Raw genomic sequence first — 22,908 nt, forward strand, 5'->3', positions numbered from 1 at the left:
GCTTACCTTTATAACACTGAAATAAATATCCTACTATTCGTAAAGCAACTAACAGCACATATGATAATGATACAATATAGCACTCTCAATAATAAAGTAATCACTTAGAAGGATATGATGACTGAGTTTGAGATGTAACATTACAAAACAATATTGCAAAATGTACTAAAATCAAAAAAAAAAAAAAAAACAACACAGACATCATTTCTGTTGGACAGATTCATAGCGTCATTTTTAATTTGCTTTGCACACTTTTCTTGGCTGATTGCAAGCACCAACAAATTTTGGTGAAGACATTACAGACACACCTTCTTTTCCCACTGCACAACATAAACATTACAGCATTTCAAAACATGTTAGAGTGATAAAAATCCTGTGCTTAATGAAATAATTGAGAACATAAATTACAAATGATACAGATGAATTCATTTAAAAACACAGTGGCAAAATTAAGATATTAAAAACAAAGACAAGTAAAAACATGTTTACAATTCATGGTGTTTCTTTTTTTTTTTTTTTTTAGAAAAAAAGAGCATGACACTGGAATATAACTGCTTCCTTTCCATTTTACAATTAACCTGGAATTGTTTATATTTTCCCAAAGATTATTAACAAAGGAAATTATTACATCAACAATTGTTTTTAAATCTCCTTTTAAACATGGATTATTAAAAATGAGACAATTGTTTTTCCATGGTATATTTCTGAAAGTGCCATATCATACTGAAACAGAAGAGATAGCTAAGGAGACAGAGGAAAACAAAACAAAACAAAAAACATGCATGCATCTTTGGAGAGAAGGACTTGTGGTGGTCAGCTGGATTAACACTGAAGTATGGACTCGGCCTGGACACTACCTATTGCAGAAGCGCTGTTGCATAGCACAGGCAACTCACAGGCCCCAGAGTGCCTTCGTCACGGCTGGCCCCGCCCCTCTCTTCCTGCATGGGTGTCCTCCTCATGATCCTTCATAAGTAATGTTGTCTACATCTAGGTTTCGCTTACGTTCTTAATATAGATAGGTATATATATGCGTGTGTGTTTTTAAGGTTACAGGTAAGAATTGCATTGTAATGTTATTAAAATTGCACACTCTGTTACTAAATCCTACGTTACAAAGTCTCCAGAAGTTGGCCCCAAGTGTACAAAGGCAACCAACGTTTCAGGTGGAAGCACACCAAGAGACAAGTTTTTTTGTCCTTTATGTTGTCTTTTTTTTTTTTTGAAAGGGCGTTACTAAAGGCCCCGGGGCCGACACTGCACATCCGTTTGTTATTTTTTTTCCATGCTCAGAGATTCATGTCTTTCCTCCCTAAAGTCTAACATACTGGTGATGGTGATTGTAATGCCAAAAACAAACAAACAAACAAACAAACAAACAAACAAACAAACAAAACAAAACAAAACAAAGGTCTAGAATAACTATTGCACAACATTAACCATACAACGAAAGTTTAGTTTCCTATGAGAGGAATCATTTAGAGTGACCACTGACACTACGGAGAGAGAGAGAGAGAGAGAGAGAGACGGAGAGAGAGAAACACGTATTCAGATACAGGGGTTCTTTTCTACAACCAGACCACTTCTCCCCAATGCTAACAACCAGCTCTGAGCTCAACTCAACAGAGCTGACTGAGCACTGAAACCAGAATGAAGCTCAGACAATGATTCACTCCACATGGTGTCTCCTCTCATAGCAACAGCACTTATAAAGCTTTAACCCATTTCCTCATTTGTCCATGGTGGATACCAGGTTACATTAGCCTACGTTGGCCTACAGGGGCCCATCAGCTGTATTCAGGACTCTGTCTGCAACCATGAAATGGTACCCCATTCTCTGTGCCCAATGACCAAAAGCTTTCAACTGTTAAGCCAAGGCAGGATGGCTGAAAGAAATGAGAACTTGCATGGAGTAGCACCACATCCTCAAGAGGGAATGGATTTATGGATGGAAAAAAGGGTTACAGAGTTTCTACAAGATCGTCGACCTTTTCCACCTGTGCTGTAGACACAAAGGACACTCAATTAAGCAAAAATGTAACACAAAACACACAAATGAAATACTGATTGGGAAATTGCACTGATGCAGGCTTTGCATGAACCCAATTGAAGAAGGTGCACCATAAATACTATGGTCCAAATAGCAAGTTGGTCCTCATGACCATTCTGAACTGTGGCTTGCCACTCTCCCGCAGCGCCAGGCACTTCCTTGATAAAAATCCAGTGGTAGCGACATGTTTTCTACGCAGACTTTACCAAGGGCCACCTTTAAGGTCATTGCTAGTGTTTTTGCATATCCTTCTTTAGGAGAAGTAACCTGATGTAGTTATCCGATGAGAGGACACGATCATTCAATGTTGCAAGGTTTGAGAAACAGTTCAAAACAACTCGTTCTTGGTACTGAAGATTATGACAAGTCAGGACAGTCTTTTGAAAGTCTGAGAAGCTGCATATCAAAGAGGGTGAAACTGCTACATAACCATATGTATACAAACCGGACTTCTGCAGTACACTACGCCACCTCTGGCTAAACTAATATGCATCGGCACAAAGATATATTATGGTAGAAAAACCAACGCACACAAAAGACAGTGCAAGCAGGAGAGAAAGAGTGAAGGAAATGGAAGGAAAAGAGGGAGAAATCAGTGATTTCCTTGTAGTTGTACTGTAAAGTTAACACATTAGAGTTTTAAAAAAAAATCTTATGTAAATTCCTTCCAAAAGAGAGAACTCATGTTTGGCAATTTCCTCTTACTATTTCTGCTAACCTCAGATTTAGTGACGACTTGCACACTTGCTGCATCTACACCAAAAGATGTAGGAGATCCTTTTTAGCGCTCAGCTCCAAAGACCTCCAAAACCAACCATCCAAGCATTCTGAATGGAAACAGAGGAAAAGTAAAAATACTAAAAGCAAAGAAATTGTGCATGCATGCAAAGCTGTGTGTGTTGGTTGCAGTATCATAAGGGCAAGCCTTCTTTATAGCATTTTTATTGCACTCTTGTACGTTTGCTACCTCCATCCCCAATCACACATACTGGGGACATGCTTAGGAAAAAGATTGGAATCTTGACAAACCACGAACACTGCTGAGAGCATTCAAGTTCCCATATCCGCCACAGAGATGGATGGATGAATACTGATTTCCTGTAACCACCTTAAACACACACACACACACACACACACACACACAAACCTACTTAGTTACTTATACACACTCCTACTTACTTACTCACACACTCCCACACACACACAACCCCCTCAGCAGTTTCTCTATAGCAGGGATTAACGCTTGGAGCTTTTCTTTTATACTCAGTGGTTATGAAGCCTCAGAATGGAACAAGAATCATTAACGCATACCATATTCACTGGTAATAGACAATAACTTAAAGAAACAACCTACAAGGGTAAAGAGAAATCTGTTTTGGAGGGTTTGGTCAGTTCCCACTGAATGTGTGCTGAGCATCTCCTCTCTACATGGCAACACGCGGTCAGTTCCTATTTATTTCACATTTGTCTACTTGTGAGTTACTTTTTTCGTTAGCATATTTCTCTTTTTCTTTTTGAAAAAACAGATAATGCAGGATTTCAAGCATCAAACTTGCCAATTGTTATCTTTTTCTTTCCCTGTGAACAAACGATTGTTTTTTTTTTTCTAGCAAGAGGCTTCACACAAAACAAAACAAAAGGAAAAAAAGGGAAAAAAAGGATAAAAGGTGGATAATGAAGTGCTCACAAGTTTAGATTAAAAAGGATTAAATAGAAAAAAATGCATCCACAAGTGCTGCGGCTCCAGCTGTGACCTCGAGTGAGTCGAGGACCCCGAGCACACTCAACACACACCACTCTCATCCTTCCCTCAGACTGGCCCTCATACGATCGTTTCGTCTGCCGTCTTCTTCAACAGCTTGGTGGAGAGCAAAGGATGCTGGGTAGAGTGCCCTCCCTTGGCATCCGGAATGAGCAGGCGGACCTTCTGATTGGTTCGTCTCCATTCAGAGTACAGCTGACAGTGGTAGCGGAATGACACCTGCAAAGGGACGAGGAGTAGGATAGCAGGGGTTTGCTAATTAGTTTAACTCACCCAAAACAACTCAACAAGTTTGAAGTTGACACTGTGAAATTACACCAAGCTCTGGAATGGTATCCATTTGTTAAGGGGGAACTAAAGCACGACCCACAGTTTTGACTCAATGTGTCAACAGGTCACTGGCCACCAAAACCCTGAGACACACCAGTTCTAATTCTTGGATAAGTTGTCATTTTGACCAACAAATCAGTAATCAGTAGATTGAAACTATATTTTTACATTTTACCAAACAAGACAAATTCTATAAATTTATAGCAAGAAATAAATAATAGCAAGAAAAAAAAAAACGCTTGGTAGGCTTGGTTACTCCAGTAGGAAGTGAAGGCAACTAAAACACTGCAGACTTGGGATTAGAAAAAAAACTCTTGGACTTACCAGAGTCCAGAGGACGTAGATGGTGAAGAGGGCTATGGTGAGTGCTATGAGGCCCACAGCCTCCAGGCGGCTGTTGAAGTGCAGGTGGTCTTGGGCACCCCGCAGACACAGCCAGCCTGAGATGGCCGCCAGCGGCGTTATGAACAGGAAGCAAACCATGTCGCAGAACAGTGTGCGCTTCTCATTCCTCGGCCCAGGGTCTCGCAGCCACTACAAAAGATGGAGATCACAGCTATAACATGGAGAAACCCATAGGTTTTTTTTTATTTATCTTTATGAACATAAAGCTCTTGGTTATTGAAACGTTGCCTCCCAACTTGACAAAGTAGAACAAAACAAGCAAACAATGGCTGTGGTCTAGACACTGACTTCCACAAAGAACAATGGTAAAGAACCATGGTACTTCCCCCACAGATCTAGCCAGTCCCTATGGGTATTTTGAAAATTCCCCAGAACCCCACATGTTCAGATGGAAATCCCACAATGCAAACCACATCTAAACAACAATTGGAAAATGTGTAATGTTGGCGGTGAAAGTTAAGCATATCAGCCCACTCACTGCTAACCTGGAGCTGTAATGGTCAAGTCAGTGATGTCAACAGAAGCTGAACATTGGTGGGACAGACACATGTTCTGGAGAAGTTTCAGTTCCATATGGAACATATCATGGAGGCACATATGGGCGCAATCAAGTTTTTCCACAGAAACGGCATGAGTGAGTATATTTAGAGGCAAGAAAAGACTTGATTGCATTGTTGGAATTAACCAGACTAACTAAAAAGAAACGACAACCAGAGAGAGTACAACTTGTGTGTGACATCATGTTAAATTCAGGGATTATGTGTTCTTGATTGGAGTTGATTGCAGTCGTGTTGTGGTGCTAAACACTAAATGATAATCTTTACCAGCTGTCTCAGACAGGGATCCAAAGATAGGAACTGATTCATCTGTTTCATTTTGTGGCTGGGTCATGGAAGAACTTACACTAATGACTAATGAATCTAACAGTACAGTTCCTCTTACTGTCAAGTGCTCATATGCACACAACCTTAAAACAGGTAACACAACATGATCTAGAAGCCAACAAACAACGGCTTTAGTTGCCGGTTTGGCTAGGGGTAAATGGCCTACGCTAAACTTCAACTGAAAATGATTGTCTCACTACTGGACTAAGACATCACAGGTCACAGAGAGAATTCTAAAACTTCACTGTTTGACACAAGTAATATGGTATAACACTTATCATGGTGTGACCAGGAGAAGCACAAAACATATAGTTGCAGTGTATTAAGAAGATTCACTTTTTTTTTCACCATGTCAGGCACTGAACTCTGGACAGCAAAGTCACTTCCCAAATATGACCTTTGAATGTAATTTTGGGACCACCCCAAGTCTATGTATTTGTTCTGCTTTTAGCCAATTTTCCAAGAAACAAAAACTATTTCACTAGCACTCTGGCACTTGTTGCCACAGACTCAACCACATACCAATTCAAATCCAATTTCCAAACCCCATCAATACTCTGTTAACTGTTACAGCAATGTTATAATACAGATCATGTTACATCTCAACATCCAACAAGCCAGATAAAAAATAATTACTCTGCCATGGTGCCACCCACTTTCGTGTTGTGATATATGGTGTTGTATTGTGAGGAATTGTGACTTTTTTTGTGATGGGGCTTCTATTGATTACCATCTCTACTTTTTAACAGGTCACACACATCCAACTAGCAAAACAGAGAAGTACAACTGAAGCATTAAAGCCACTTATCACTGTTACCTCTGTAAGAGGCCGAGGTCGGCGCTCAATGGTAAACTCGGTGTGGCATAGCTCACAGTAGCTGGTGTTGGAGGAGGAGAGCCACTTCTCCAGGCAGCTTTTGTGAACCGTGCCCAAGGTTCCCGTACAGTCACATGGGGACAGGAGGCCCTCTCCGTTGCCCCCTTCATGGCATATCCGGCAGATGGGGCCATCACTAAAAGAGAAAGAGCTTTGCAGAACAAGGGGATTCAACACAGGGTTGAGTCATTGTCATGTCACATTCAAAGTCATAAAAAAATTATCAGACGCACAGTTTCATTTCACTTATGGCTGTAGTTTAAGTTCCAACCACACAGTAGCCAATAGCCATAAGGAATAATAAATGACTTAACAGGCATACAAACTAAAGGCAAGTGAATGAGGAGGTAGCACAAAAAGGGACAAAAAGAGGCAATCAATGATGAAAAGAAAGTACCTCTGAGTGCCAAGAGCTTTGATGACTGTTGACAGCAGTCGTCCATCTTTGGCTGTGACTTGGGTGATGTACTGCGCACGACGGTTGTCAGACTCCTCCACTGTTTTTGACAGGGCAGCATTGCCAGTGCATTCACAGAGTGAACCGGGGAGGTGGCAACACTCCCCTGTGGTCATGTCTGGGCTGTCCAGGGGGTCGGGGCAAGGGGAGCGATGGGAAAGGAGGGGAGCCAACAGCTCCCACAGCTCAGGTCAGTTAGGCCCTATCTCTGTATGGAGACAGCATCAACAGAGAAGCATTAGAAATATCAACAGTTCCATTATAATGTGTTTGAAGGTCACAGTACTGAATAGTTGGGTCAGTTGTTTAGCAGAGATACTACAGCATCTCAAAAGACATAAAAAATATTCTAGGTCTGCATATGTAAGGGTTTTAATAACGTAAAAACCTTCAAAAAAGCAATCAAACATATATTACATATTTTTTGGACAAATATAACAAACATTCATGTTGACACTTCCAAAAATAAGACTAAATATAGCATCTGACCTGAAGTATAATCCGTTTTAAATCAATGGTCCGCTGACTATGAAGACTTGCAGCTATATGCATGGCACCCTACATCATGGCATTCAAGACTGGATTGAATTTATTCACAAAAACGCCAATTGCTTTACATGGACTACTTTCGAAACTGTCCTACTAACTTCCCTGCTACAAACACAACAAGCTACTAAGGAATTGACATGCTGGGTGACTGCCAACTTGACTTTGTTTTGACGCGCCTGTAGCAAGTCAATTGTAATCACCACCCATCCCAAGAATAAACTCCAGGTTCATAACCTTATATATTTCCTTCTGTTAGAACTGACATTCACAGTAATCAATCAAGTAACCTCAATGTAGATAGCGTTTATCCACGATCTATCAAAACTTGCACACCACAAAGGCCTTTCAATTTCGTACATCGGAGCATTGGCCATTGTCAATTAAGACCGCGGTGTAGGAATGCACAGCTGCTGTTGTTATCAGTTGGCTGAAGATAGCAAATTAAGCAAAGCTGTTGTGTCACTAGTGTTATTACGCTCAGTTGAGCTTGTAATCATGCTATCGTACCTACCTACTGTTATATGAGGTAGACATTATGTTAAGCTAGATGAAAAGGGAAAGACATGTATTTCACTGACGCTATATTGGATAGCTAACGCTACATTAACGATAACTGGTCACTTATATTACCGATAGCAATAAGCCTAGAAGTCGAGTTCACACCCACATAAGGTGCAGAGACCGCAGTCACTGAAAATATTTAGTTAGAAATCCACATTGATTGACAAATCCCTATATTAGTATCATGGTCGGAAGGTTATTTGACAACCATAGCCAATAGCATTAGAATTGACAAAACAGGCCGTGCATTTGTTGTGGCCTAACCAACCAACCTCACAGCTAGCAATGACTGTTAGCTGATTCAGCTGGCTAATGTTAACAAACCCGTTCGGTAACGTTATGATTGCTAAAGGGAACATATCATAATACTTACCACCAACATGACTGTTTGAGAGACCAACCAGCTAACGTGAATATATTAATCTAAGCAATAGTCAATCCCGTACACTGATAACAAAACCGACATAAAACCAGCCTTAAATTAAATATCTTAGCTAACTGGCTAGCTGGTAATCGAGTCGCGTTAAAATGTCCTGCAATTTAGCTAGCGATAGCTGCCTAGCTCTTAAGCTCTGTCGCTAGGCTTTTAACATGGTTGAAAACGAAAGATATTTGTTTGGACAAACCGAAGAATACTCACACAGTATCTTCTTCTCTCATCATGATTTTCATATGCCTTAGACGTTAATAAAGACGTTCCTAAAATGACAAACTAAGGCTATTTGGTTTTCCTTAACGACTTGCTATCACCGCAAATCCGTTTCTCTCAGCTGTCTCTGCAGAAGAAGCGGAACCCCAACAATCCACCCTCCCATTGACTTTCGGAGTAGTCAGGAAGACCCTCTGGCCCTCGTACTGCTACGTGCGGGTGTATACTCGCTAGAGGTCGTTCATGAGAATGGTTTTGGAAATTATTACTTATTTATGTTAAGTTGCAAATTCATTTCGTTTTTAATGATGTAACCGACTACATCAGTGAAATCTTATAAGGATTCTCTATGCAACTTTTAACAAGCTGATCTCATATACTCCAAAACAGCACCTGCACCCAGATTTAACACAACTAGTAACGTTACTGGTTCACACCGTTGCTAACTAATGTTGTGAGCTACTTGGGGCTGGCAACGGAATAATGTAAATCAGCGATAGCTGGTATTCAAGTTGCCTACATTTATGCATGAAGCGTTTGGTCAGATGTGGTTGTCCTGATGCAAGAAAGAACTTGTGAGAATGCAATATTTTAATAGTTGAATCATGTTTCTTTCACCTTGTACCTTTTTTCTAGTCTGGCATTGTCAGTCTGTGGAACAATTTTAGTCACTCTTCAAGGGTATGAACGAAGATACACATTGGATCACATCATTTTGTAGTCTAAAGTATTGGACAGAACGGACTGATGACTGATCAAGGCCATACTTAGTGCAGAATAGCAGTGAATAGTGTAATGTAGTCATGAGGAGATATTGACCTGATCATGAGCAAATTAAATGCACATGTACCAGGCAAAACAGCAAAGGCCATGTAGAAATATTAATGAAGTGTAGGAATACCATATATTGTAAGCCAACTTAGAATTGTAAATATAAGTTCCTTTCCTAAAACAGGAACCAAACCACAGAGTGGAATCTAATCAATTAAACAAATTGATGTTGAAAGACAGGAAACATTGTAAAATAAAATTTAACCCAATGACAATCATAAGTGACTGATGAAAACAAATGTTTCTATGTTCGCTTTTGGTCAACTTACTCAACATCTCACTATGTGACAGACCTCTTACATGGTAATTCGCTGAAGTTCAGTGATCTTTTACCATGTTTCAATTCACTTACCCCTAAATTAACATAGTTTTAAAAAACATATTTGCCACTGTTTGACACAGATTTGGTTTATTTTTATTTCAACATTACTTGATAAAAGGCAAACAAACAGAATTGAGTGATGTATAATGATGCATAAGAGTTACATATACCCACACTTTAAGAAGGCATGTTCATGACAGTATGGGGAAACATAAGGCATTTTCAAACCAACCATCAATGCAACATTTCTTCTTAAGTTAGAGACTCATTTGTGGCCAACGAGGATGTACAACACCGTAAACAGGTTTATCAACACTACCACTTGTATTGCCATGTACTGGTTAGAGTTCTCTCTTTTTGTAAATTACAATTAGTAGGTTGACAGGTAATGTTTTTTTCATTTTTATGATTGACAGTGGAGTTGTTTACACGCTGGCTTCCCAGGCAGCTAGTCTGTATTTTCAATCAATGACCATGGACTAAAACACAGGAAACCAACAGTAACCCCTCCCAATACTCCCAGTACTAACACAATGTCTCTGACACAAAAAACACATGTGCTGTTTTGAAATGTTGCCTTTCCAAGGAGAGAAATTATACCAAAACAAACAAACAAACAAAAACAAACAAAATGACTGCAGCCCTCTTGGTTTCTCTACAATCTAGGCCTTACAAATTCATTCACCAGCATTTCCATGGAACCACTTGCCAGTCAAATTGACTCCATTACAAAGACATTTGCTTATTGTTCACCACACATTTGTACAGGGATTCCAAGGAAACACCCAGAGGGGGTAAAAGCTCTGGTCAGACTGATCTCTCACCATTCCATCAGCAGGAGCGGGTCACATGATCAGTGGCCATAAACCAACTGCTAACTGCTAAAGACTGAGCTCTGAGCTCTAGCATAGCAGAGAAAAGAGGAAAAAATACTACAAGGACAAGAGAGAGAAAAAAGCACACAGAAGGAATGTTATCTAGAAATTGATACTTGTCGGCGACGTTCTAGAATTCCGTGTAAATGACAAAGAGGTCAAAAGAGAGACAGCAGCAACAAAATACACAGGGGCAAAGCGGAGATGACGAGTGTAGGAAGAGGTGAAAGGTGAAAGGTGAAGGCCGTTTGTATGCGTGTCGTGTGTGTGCGCGCACAACAGCGTGTGTGTGTGTATGTGTGTGTGTGTGTGTGTGGGGTCACAGGTTCTGACAGCACTGTAGTTTGTTTCCTTTCTGCCCATCAGTGGTGGGGGGTACACTGATGTCAACTACATTGTTGCCTGGAGATTCATCATGTGCAGACCGATCCGCAATCTGCTTCTGTGACACAATCCGGTAGATTTCTAGAAGGAAAAAAAAAAGAAATCAGATGTGCTAAAGGAGTTGATTGTGCTCTAGTTCTTGCAATCTTGCACGTTTATTAATTAGTTGTTGAAATATTCATGAGCATCATAGAATGATCATTAGAAAAAAAAATATACATTCTTTAAATATGGTCATTACATAAACCTGCAATACCAGCGCTGTATTGAGGGGTATACTACTACTCTCCTGAACTCTGCAAGTTAGCTGAGGCTAAATTTAAACAGTCTCTGCCTCCGAGAGAGTCTGGTCCTGTGAGCAGTTGGGGTTCACGGTATGAAATGTGTATGCTTTAAGCTAGAACGAGAATTAAGTTTAGCTCTACATAAATGGCACTGTACTAAAGCCTAATTCAGTTTAACCACTGAGTCTACGCTCAGACTCTTTAATTCAGTCTACCACAGAGAAAATATGAGAAACCTAAAACTTCAACCTTACCAAACTAATGTATCAATCAAGAATTAATTGGACGACTGCCTTGAATTACATCATTGTTTGTTCATGTTACACTACTAACACTTAACCCTTAAAGGTGTAGGTTTTTGAACATTCTAAGTTCCGCAACAATTGAAGGTTCTAAAATTCTATGTTGAATTCAATGAACCCAGATATTCTTTAGAATGTTAATTTCCCAACATTCCCGTCACACCGGTGTGAAGGTACTCCTTTAAGGGTTAAGGTGCAGAACTTACCTGTTAGGATGTTCTTGAAAGCCTCCTCCACATTTGTTGAGTCTAGGGCTGACGTTTCAATGAAGGAAAGGGTGTTTTTCTCTGGAGACAAGCAAAAAAAAAAAAAAATCAATTAAAAACAGAGTCTTAAAGTGAGACATCAGAGACAAGTGAAACATGTGGTCGTCAGAGTGCATTGTCCCCAGAACATTTTTGGGTTAAGTGCTTTGCTCAAGGGCACAACTGTGGAAGCCGGGAATTGAATCCACTTTTCAAACTTTTCAGGCTACTGCATGCTAGCTAGCCCAGCTCCTTAACCACTACGCTACCACCGCTACCACTGCCCAATTAGACTGAAGCTCACAGAGTGGCCCAACCAAAGTGTGTGGTCCTGAGCTGGAGGACACCAGAGTGCGGCGTGTTCACCTGCAAAGGCCCGGGCCTCATCAGTGGGCACGGCCCTCAGATGGCGCAGGTCACTCTTGTTGCCCACCAGCATGATGACGATGTTGTTGTCGGCATGGTCCCTCAGCTCCTTCAGCCAGCGCTCCACATTCTCATAGGTCAGGTGCTTGGCGATGTCATACACCAGCAAAGCGCCAACGGCCCCCCGATAATAAAAAAAAAAAAAAAAAAAAAAAAAAATACAGGATGTGAGGGAATGCAGGAAAAAGGTCAAGCATAGTTTCAGAAAGATACATAATGCATACAGCTTGAAGACACATTTCTCTCCGAAACCACCTTCTTTTGAAACACCTCTAGCTTCCTCTTTGCTCAAACTGATAACCTGATAAGTACTTTCTCTTTACTCTCAACAGGTCTTCTATATACTGTAGCTTAGATTCTGTTCCTCATTTGTAAGTTACATAATCTATTTACTCTCTTTAACCTTAAAATGGTGAGAGAATCAATCAAGGACCAACCCTGACCTCTCCTGTGTTCCAGTGACCCTCCTACTTACGCTGACGTGATGGCCCTGTAGCGCTCCTGTCCAGCTGTGTCCCAGATCTGAGCCTTTATCGTCTTACTGTCCACCTGAATGCTGCGTGTGGCAAACTCCACTCCGATGGTGCTTTTGCTCTCCAGGTTGAACTCATTCCGAGTGAAGCGAGACAGCAGGTTACTCTTTCCAACACCAGAGTCCCCAATCAGCACCACTGCCCCAAAATAAAAGGAACACGTAGGTGAAGATAATTGATTTGACAAACAAAATGTGCCACAAAAAAATTAAGATATAAGCTTTTCCCTCAACAGCATTGACGTTCAATGCCACAAGTAGGCAAATATTTTGAAAGCACATGACTGTACAGGAAATGTTTGACCTGAATGATGACTGATGATAATTGTGCATGTGTACAAATGACAAGACACTGGCGTTGAACCAGGAAAAAAATAGTGCCTTTAAAAATAGTGTAGCTAAACAGTGAAGGAACTAGATTCACAGACAGAAAAATATTATAACTACGCCAGAAACAACATATTGTGAGAAAATTGTGAGAGAATAACTTCCACATCTATAAATCACTAACCGGATGTGAGGTAATGGAAGGCAAACAGGTCAATTTCAATGAATGGTGTATGGATCCTGACTAGGGCTGAACGATATATTGCATTTGCGATAATATCGCGATATGATGAAACACGATTTTCAAACCCAAAGGCTGCGATTTGTAATATGTGACGTCAACAAAACGCACTTGCGCTTGCCGACACGCCACCGACTCTTCTCACCGACCACTGAAGAAGCAAAAAACGTAAACAAGAGGACCAGCTAACAGTGTAAAGAAAGGTCTGATCAGTAGAGCTACTTTGGTTAAAAATAAACCTCTTCATTACCTTTTGCCCGAACCTGCCATGTCCCTGGTTCTAGTTCATAATTCCCCTGTGCTGCTACTCTGGCTGGTAACTTCGTTCACTTGTCCAGCTGACGATTAAAACTCCACTCCAGACTGTTTAGTGCATTCACCTGTGCACTGGGGACTTTGTTTACTGGAGTACAGTGACAGTGGGGGCATTTGTGATATCCAAGGGGGTTGGCGGCACAAACATTTAATTGATGCATAATGTTATCCGCAAGTAGTTGACACAGCTAACCACCAAAAACCCAGCTGTTCTAACATTAGCTTACCAGCTAAGGCTCTAGGCTACATACATGCTGCTAACTGCTGATAACTTTGCCTGTTTAAAGAGTTTTGTCTCCGCGATTGGCTTTGTTGTGATATGAACAAACTAGTTAATTTGCATGCATATTGCGCTGCGGTGTTGATGATGCTAACCTTTAGTTAACACCGAGCGAACGGTCATTCGGGTCGCATTTATTGGCGCTTACAACAATCTACAGTAGTTTGTTCCGATTCACGTGCAAGTAGCCTACAGAGGAGATGAGCGGGTGTGTGTGTGTGTGTGTGTGTGTGTGTGTGTGTGTGTGGGCGCGCGTGTATGGAGAGCACAGGACAATGAGAAGCCTTGTCAGTGCCACTGCATGTATTTGTTAACTAACGAAAGAAGGTCATATCTACATGAAACAGAAACAAAATAGAAACGAATCAGAATCATTAAATGTTTACAAGGCTGGAAGTTCAACAAATATAGGTCTACTAATGTGATTAAAATAGTTAAATAAAAAATATTTCATTCATCAATCTTATTCAATGACTTAATGCCATCATAACATAGGCCTGGGCTCCAGGAAAGAACAGTTTATGTTTAACTTATCTAATTTTGTGTTGGTCATACTATAGAATAATATATTGCTTGTCTTTGTTGAATAAGACAGAAGATAAAGAGCTTAAAAATAATTGCATATCGCATCGCAATCGCAATATTGGTGAGAAAAATCGCAATTAGATTTTTTTCCAAAATCGTTCACCCCTAATCCTGACAGACTCAGAGGAGATTATAAACAACGAAAAAAACACCTGTGACAGGCCACATCCCTATAATTATGAGCCACCTAGGTGAGACAGGGGCCAGGGAGAGAACAGGGGAAGGTATGACAGGCAGAGGAAAGAGTTTGGGCAGAGGTAGGAAAGAGGTAGTTTTGGTGAGTGACTCAGTGATCAAGCATCCATGTAGATTGCCTTTATTTAAAGTCCTATTGGAATATTAACAATATTTCTCGACTATTGGGCAATATGACAAATAACATCAAACTGACGGCCCATATTTCTTCTGTCACGACTTTCTGGCGGAAAAGTTTATGAGCGGAGCTATGCAGGTTACAGCTACAGAAAAGATGTCGGGAATGAAGAAGGTAGGCTACACTTTTGGGGTGAGGAAGAAAGAAACACATGTTAGACAGCTTATTAATGACAGGTCATTAAATATCTCACTTTGGCCTATAGGACACTTTGGACAAAAGCGTCTGCCAAATCCCATAACCATTCCCATAACCATAAGTGGCAGTATAGCTTAGGCAGCTGCTGCCACGTTAACTACAAGTGCAAGGGTCAAAACAGTAGCCTACACTAGCAAACTAGCAAGGGATAACATAACCGCGAGCCTAATTACAATAGGCTCTATGCCTCCACCCCATTTTGGATTTGCTTGTACTGGCATATCAACTTCCTGCTTACAATAAAACATTGGCAAATGTGGCTTTTTTCTATAGTCATTGTCTTCAGGACCTTGACTCATGGACTTTGTGAAAATGTTGTGTGCCACTCCCTCCAGCAAACGGGAAAAGGGTTTAAAATGTTCTTAACCTTAATCAAGCAACTGATGTTACTGAACTGGTTAGATAACTTTAGCTATGTTGTTCAATTAGAAAAAGCCTACTATATTAAAACTGACAGGCCAGTAATCTTCAGTCAGGCAAGTAATTTTCTGTCATAGCCTACTGGGTACAGTGTAAACAGGAAGTTGATTGCCCAGTAGGAAGCAAACTCAAAATGGAGTCCTGCATTGAGCATTTAATTAAATTAAATTAAATTAAACGCATTTGCGTTCATACCGTGGCCGATAAACAAACACTCACATTCTAACAAGACATTTACAAAATGGAATAACACTGGCAATGTCAGCGCAAATATGCAACAAACACAATGTAACAATACTTCCAGGTATCTGAACGCACACAATGGAAACATTCACCGAAGGAACGTTATGAACTTTGACATGTAAATGGACTATGAATGGAACATTTTATCAACAAATCATGTAAACACCATATTCACAATATTGTATTATTCTGAATACGGTCAATACTTGGAACATTAATGTCTGTGTAAACGTTTTGTGACAGATGAGACGGTGAAGTCCCCTCTATTTAGGCTACCTGCATAAAACACACCCAATCACGAAAACCCTTGCTTTTCTTGTTAGGAAAAAGGTGGACATGATGTCCTGACAGGCTGGAATTAGTGCAACCAGCGCAAACTCATTGGGTGCCGATCATTTGTCTTTCTGTCCATCCTCCCTCCCTCCCTCTTGTCCTAACTCCTCCTTCCAATTATTTTTGTAAAGGAAACAAGGAAGGAATGATAGGAGGATGGAGGAATGAAGGAGAGACAGATATGAAAGATGAGAGGTCCTGCTCACTCACACATCACTTTTAAGAGAAGTCAATTACTGATGACGAGGCGCATCACCTCTTAGGTTAGAATAGACAGACACGCAAATTGCAGAGAATATGAACTGATACCAAAGCCTAAAAATATCGTATTAATCATGGACTATTCCCACTTATTGACCCTGATAATTAGGTAATGTTTGATAGTTCTCGGGACATGAATGAATACTTATTTAAGTACAATGCTTTAACAGGCACACACCTTTTTTTAAAGTTTGCATGGTAGTTCATGACAATTCCAGCATATAAAGATATTTTCTTGGTCTATCTACTAATTTATTGTTGCTAATAAATCCCTACGAAGTTGTCGGAAACCGAGGGTTGATAGACATGGGAGGGAACTTTTCACCTTGACAGCTTGGACCAATGTGATCTCACTACTCCGACTGAAAACGCTTCCACATAGGATGTAGAGCCCGACCGATTTATCGGCCGATATTAGGCATTTTATCGGTATCGGTATCGACATTTATAATGGCCGATAAATGAATATTTTAAAAATAAAATAAAAACGGACGAAACACCCTTCAACCATGTCATGAGTGTTGGTGTTGTATAGAGTTTGTCCACCAGAGGGCACTCCACACCGTCCCTGCTGGCAACACTCGTGTATAACGCGCCACATATCCTGCAACCTGCTGATCCAGCCAGAATCGGGCAGAGAGAACCAGTTATCCGTGAGTGAGATCATCAGAAGTGTGTTCATGGTGATTTGGTCACGAGACATACATTGCTTGAAATAACAATTCAAAGAACATCCCCATCAGTGCTCTTAACTCAAATAAGCATGACAAAATTCGTGAAAACAATGTCCAGTTTTGCTGCTGTTAAATAAGCCGAGAGTGAAGAGGAATTAGCTAGTAATTACGTTCCGTTGTTACAGTGTAGTTGACTGTCTGTCCTTTTAACTTTTGACAATGTGACTGAAGATGTATTTCTTTAATAGCGTGACAGTTATAGCAGTGAGACGTATCATCTCTCCCCGGCCTGTTATTTTGAAAGCGTATGTTTTACAATTTGCAGTATGACGTTATCCATTGCTAAATTAGGGCTCATCATAGACTAGCTAACCACAAAGCTAGCTATATGCCATGAATCAGGGGAAGACCGCTAACGTTAACATTAATGAGCTTGGAAACCACAACGAACTTATTCTGCCTAAATAAAGTAATGATTTATAACTAGTATATCTGTAGTTACAGTCCCTGCATTGTAAAATATAAGTTAGACGTGCGAGGAGTGAACATTTAGACAAAGAGAAAAAGTATCAAACGTAGCTTGTGCATAAAAGTTAGCTTTTCTTTTACCGTGTGTGAAATCCAATGACGCCAAATGTGCGTTTCAGACTGAGTTACTGGATTTAGATCACTAAATAGTAGGTTTTAGAAGGCAGGCAGCAACTGATGATTGAAAATGGTTTGATGTAGCTTGATGGAAATAATTTTAAAAGTGCAGGTAAAGGGATAAGCAAGCTGACATTGTAATTATAAGGTAGCTTATAAGGCAATAGGGACTAATTATTACACACGCACACTCAAACATTTAAGAGTGACCTTTATCTTGTTTAAGGATAATACAAATGATGATGATAGTAATAATGTCCAAGTGAAGAAAGGGGAGATCGCACACAGGGGCTAAGTAGTTCCAACAGTGTATTTTTCAAAATGCCGAAAAAACCAGTATTAGGTTTTTTGGAGACTATACGCACCGGGCGACACCTCAACACTAGATGAAAGGCGCAGACGCCACACTTCACTTTCGATAGTAATAATGTCATCATTATTTTTTGTAATTATTAAGTCTTAGTTCAAAGTAATAATTATGAAGCTTACTAATAAGTCTTTTAATACTGGTAACTTTGATTTGGTTGTTGTTGTTATTATGTTTTTGTTCAAAAGAATATCTTAAGTTTCTATTTTATACATTTTATTTATCAGAACTTTAATATATTTTAATGTTCCTCTGTTCCACTGTGACAATATTATTTAAAAATAAACAAGTTTGTTTTTGAAATGCATCATCATATTATTTTAGTCAATACTCATAAATAACTACAAATAACTAATGTTAGGGAAATCTGTTAATGTTTTGTTCCGCGTTTCTGAAAAAAAATAAATCGGCCGATATATCAGAATATCGGATTTTTAAATCAACAAATATTTGTACCGGTATCGGCCTTCAAAATCCTTTATCGGTCGGGCTCTAATAGGATGCTCATGTTTCCTCGCGTATCGGGCCTTCCACCTCCCTCCTCAGCCTTGTCTCCTCTGGTTGCAATTAGAAAAAAAAATATTCTCGATGACGTTGAGCTTTGAATGATTTTCGGGGCACGACCTGGAGGACTAAGGACCGAGGAGAAAGGCCGTATGCAAATAGAGCTTTGAGATGTAGCCAGTCTGCTCAGACTAGTATCTACACACACAATGTCAGCAGAGCTCAAGTGCCAATTTAAGACGTTTACCTTCTCATAGTATATGCTTAAAATGGGTACACTTTCATCTGAATTACTGTCCGTAGGTTTTGTGACTCATATTAGGCCTAATTCGTACATATACATTTTTAAAAAGACATTTCAGACGAGAAGTATAAATTCAGTTTTGCAATCAACCTGCCAATTGCTCTTTAAATGTGGTTCCTTGCACGATTCTTCCCTGTCCCCTCCACTCCCATTCAGTCCCACCCTTTGGAAATCCTGATTTCCTTCTTTGTGATGATATATAGCCTATTCCATCTCAAGTCAAGATGCAATGCAGGAAGATTGCAAATTTGCAATGAAAAGGCTATTCCAAGAACTGACAACGCATATCTTCCACTAGATATATATTTCACTGCATTATGTATTACCCCCAAAAAGATGACAATTTTTGAAAACCTTGAATATTGTGGATATTAAAGCAACCACCTTTACTTGTGTCAATGTCTTGCTAAACGACAAGAGGAAATTTACACAGTTCCCTAGCCTAGTTCTCCTTCTCAGATCACTCCACAAAAGTATTTACTTGTTTCAAGGCTGTGTCAGGATAAGATAAATCCATTTATTCATATTGTAACTTCCCCAGTGCAACAGCTAGCAAGGGGATTCAGAACAGTAGCTACAACTTCTCATGGTAAAAAGCATTTTGTATTGCCCATATATCCAAATATTTTACAAGGTTACACATATACATCTTGGTTTTATTTAGCATTTTTGATATTTACCCTTACTGTCGCTTTGGCCTATAAGTGTTCCCTTTGGCTATGTTGACAGAGGTAAACCTGTACCATGTACAACATTCTAGGGGCCATAAACACGCACTGACTTCTAGGCTTCAATGCTTATGAGGAAATAGATAATCTGAACTACTCATTGCAGAATGGAGATGCATTTCACATTGTTGTGTGCCATAAAAGTGTTGTTGAGATCAGGGCAAAGCTTTCATTAATAATAATAATAATTAAAAAACTATTTAATAGTTTAACTATTAACTAGTGTTGATATCATAGTGTTGATTACTAGTGTTGATATCATTTAGTGACAAAGGTCCCTGTAAAGGTCACTAAAGTCATACCGGACAGCTGTCATTCAAAGTAAAATGTCAAACAGCAGTGTGTAATCCAAAATCACTGATACCGTTACAGTACTAATACCACCGATGTGCCACCTACTGTATGCAACTGATCTAATGCAAAGAGCTCATGCATGAGATCACTTAAGACAACTTGGACAAGATCTTCCTCGACACATAACATGTAGTTCATAACAACTACCGTGAGGATTTTATTTGAAAATATGTTTGTTTTATCTGACTGGCTCTAATACTGGTAAGGGAATAACATTCTTGTTAATGATGTACGCATTGTTGGACTATGCTGATGTTAGCTGGCTAGAAGACTGACAGGGTAACATTAAATTAATCAGATTGCAGACAGAACACACCTGTCGCAAGCACAACTAATTGACGTTACTCCCAGTTAAAACAACTTCACATGTCGGACAAAATAAGGGACTCGTGTCACCATGATATCACTACATCAGCCTCAGCGACAGAAAACATGAAATATTATTACAAATGGCGTTACCCACCCGTGTGGGTTTGTGCGATTTGTGGCAACGTTAGACGATGGCTACCCAGGAAGGGTAACATTACCTTTGTGATCTGACCAGTGGCTAAAGGAATGCCAACTAGCGGACCGAGGTTAGCTTAAGGCTAACTAAAGCTAGCTGAACCAGCCCGTCTATCTGGTTGTCACAACACAGGGGCCCAGCTAAATGATTCTACTATATTATCAATAGTCTTCTCTCATTCGGTTGTACTAGGTCAGCGAATTTAGATTTTAAGGTAGACGCTTAGGTTAGTTAACTTGGTTGCCCATGATCTGGCTAACGTTAACTGGTAAACCTAGCGGGTGGATCGACTTTATTTATTTAACATTAGCCAGCAAGCTAGCGACGATATGGCAGTACGCTAGCTGGCAAGCTACACATATCCGCAAACGTTAAAGCATTACTTGTCAACAGTGCAAAAGCTACACAAATAACATATTAGAAACAGATTCATGTTGAAATAATTTGGCCGGCAATGGCCATCTCTCATCTGCTTCCCATTTCTAGCTAACCAGCTAACCCAAGTTCATGATGAGAAATAACTGCTTTCAAAGACTTCCTCTTTTAGGCTCAGGTAACGTTACTGTTAGCCAGCTGGATTGCTAGTTAACGGTACCAATAGCTTACTAGCCATGACTTAGCACCAAATACACTGGCTTACTTAAACATGAAAACACCATACCTTTGAATAAGTAATCGTATTCATCATCGCGCGTTCCCATCGTTGACTTTTTTCCCCCACACAAGATAAAAACTATGCGAGGACAATCGGGTTGTGTCAGACCGGCAGGAAACCCAAGCGGCCTCGAGGGGGTAAGTAACTTAGGGGATCCTGAGCTATAAAAGCTGGTGGATAGATCATGGAAGGACTGCCACTAGAGGGAGGACTTTGGCCTCAACAAGATCATCTGCGTGTATTTCATCACTGTCAATTCCATGTGGAAAACCCGTGATCCATGTCTAGTCAGCAATTTCTTCCTTGTGTTTCTGTAGTCAAAGAAAATATAGCAAATCAAATGTAGCGCACACCACTATCAGTAGGCCGAACTGTTAACAACATGCCTATGGCAAGCGATTTTAACATTTACCCGCTAAATTTGACTATCTGGAATTAACATTGTAGATATCAACAACGTCTTTCTGACTAGTCGCAATTACATTTTGGATAGTTGGAACTGTCATTCAAGATATCTGTAACGTAATTGTGACTAGTCGAAACGTCAGAAACGTCACACATCTTAAATGGCAATAGCAGATATCTTTAATTCAGTTTTGACTAGGCAGAATGAAAGGTGAAGATATCTCAAACGTCATTATGACTAGTGCAAATTATTGTGCAAAGACGTTGCTCTTTAGTTCAGAGCCCATCTACTTAGGCCTATTAGACATTCTCTGTCAGCTAATTTCTCCTCCCCAACATAATCGAAGAAAAAGTGGGCTTATTTCTATGAATGGAAGAAGAATAAGCAGTCATGGCTGTAATGTCTTGTTGACCTCTAAAATAACTAAAACTCAGGGACCCCGTGTGGTTTATTAGACTCTCACGTTATCAAATGGCTTAATCTCTGTTGTTTCGTAGCCTACATAAATTAGTAGGCCTAGGCTACTAAATGCACCAGCACCATCTACAGGAAACTCCATTTATAATAGTGTTGGCTGTAATCGAAAAAATGAAAGCAACATTGAATCAATTTTTGCTGCCAGCTCCTGTCTTGCATAGGCTGCAGCATTAAAAAGACTATTAAAAACTCCTTCGCCCTCTGGCTGCTCTGACATGGTGCTAATTACAAAGTTAACAGTTAACAGGTGCTATGTGATTTGATGATTTGAACAACAACACGCTCTTCTCCGCCTAAAGTGGGATGCGGGCCTAATTTGCATTGCAATACAGATATCTCTAACGTCATTTCGCCTAGTCAAAACTCTAATTCAAGATATCTATAATTACATTTTGAATAGGCAGAATGAAAGTTATATATGTATGAATGAAAGATATCTCCAATTTCAGATATCTCTAATCAAAACTCATTCAAGATATCTATAACTTGATAACAGATATCTACAATCAAATTATGACTATCCCTAACTCCAGTTTGAGATATCTACAACGTCATTTTGACTAGCCAAAATTCCATTTACAGATATCTACAATGTCATTTAAGCCTAGTCAAAAACTTAATTCAAGATATCTGAAAAGGAACATGTAGATATCTTGAATTGAGGTGAATTAAAGATATCTTCAACTGGAGTTATGACTAGTCAGAATCAAATTGTAGATATCTCTAACTGGAATTACAGATATCTACAATTCAATTGCAGATATCTGTAATTTACATAGTGGATATCTGCAACTGAATTGTAGATATCCGTAATGATAAACCCCATAGAAATGAATGGCAAATGTGGCATCATTTGTCCTAGGAAGAATGTCTTTGTGGATATCTGAAATGACAATTATGGATAGGAAGAATTCAATTGCGGATATCTAAAATGTTCGTTTTGACTAGGCAAAACTGAATTACAGATATCTGCAATACATATCCAGTC

At 39.7% G+C, this 22,908-nt stretch overlaps 2 protein-coding genes across 2 annotated transcripts; both read right to left on the bottom strand.

Moving 5' to 3' along the window:
• Positions 1-204: 204 nt before the first annotated feature.
• marchf2 (membrane-associated ring finger (C3HC4) 2) lies at positions 205-8,703 on the bottom strand. The gene is made up of 5 exons (XM_048253561.1): positions 8,516-8,703; positions 6,706-6,973; positions 6,249-6,459; positions 4,467-4,676; positions 205-4,031 (listed from the first exon to the last, which is right to left on the bottom strand). The coding sequence occupies exons 2-5, from the start codon at positions 6,879-6,881 to the stop codon at positions 3,873-3,875; spliced, it is 756 nt and encodes a 251-aa protein (XP_048109518.1). The 5' UTR covers positions 6,882-6,973; positions 8,516-8,703; the 3' UTR covers positions 205-3,872.
• Positions 8,704-9,747: 1,044 nt separating this feature from the next.
• On the bottom strand, positions 9,748-21,379 carry LOC125299993 (ras-related protein Rab-11B). Its single transcript, XM_048251439.1, has 5 exons — positions 21,044-21,379; positions 12,669-12,864; positions 12,134-12,327; positions 11,729-11,809; positions 9,748-11,017 (listed from the first exon to the last, which is right to left on the bottom strand). Exons 1-5 carry the CDS (start codon positions 21,081-21,083, stop codon positions 10,872-10,874), a joined length of 657 nt encoding a protein of 218 aa, XP_048107396.1. The 5' UTR covers positions 21,084-21,379; the 3' UTR covers positions 9,748-10,871.
• Positions 21,380-22,908: the final 1,529 nt, after the last annotated feature.

Source organism: Alosa alosa, chromosome 9, assembly GCF_017589495.1.
Source record: "Alosa alosa isolate M-15738 ecotype Scorff River chromosome 9, AALO_Geno_1.1, whole genome shotgun sequence".
NCBI classification, from domain to species: Eukaryota; Metazoa; Chordata; class Actinopteri; order Clupeiformes; family Clupeidae; genus Alosa; species Alosa alosa.

What these genes read in the sequence shown, in the direction of transcription:
- LOC125299993 (XM_048251439.1), bottom strand. Translation starts at nt 21,083, where the DNA reads ATGGGAACGCGCGATGATGAATACGATTACTTATTCAAAG. An exon ending in TGAGGCCCGGGCCTTTGCAG is followed by an intron (nt 11,810 to 12,133) that starts GTGAACACGCCG and finishes GCTTGTCTCCAG; the next exon opens with AGAAAAACACCCTTTCCTTC. An exon ending in TTTCAAGAACATCCTAACAG is followed by an intron (nt 11,018 to 11,728) that starts GTAAGTTCTGCA and finishes TTTTCCTTCTAG; the next exon opens with AAATCTACCGGATTGTGTCA.
- marchf2 (XM_048253561.1), bottom strand. Translation starts at nt 6,881, where the DNA reads ATGACCACAGGGGAGTGTTGCCACCTCCCCGGTTCACTCTGTGAATGC. An exon ending in AAAGCTCTTGGCACTCAGAG is followed by an intron (nt 6,460 to 6,705) that starts GTACTTTCTTTT and finishes TGTTCTGCAAAG; the next exon opens with CTCTTTCTCTTTTAGTGATG. An exon ending in GACCTCGGCCTCTTACAGAG is followed by an intron (nt 4,677 to 6,248) that starts GTAACAGTGATA and finishes CATCTTTTGTAG; the next exon opens with TGGCTGCGAGACCCTGGGCC.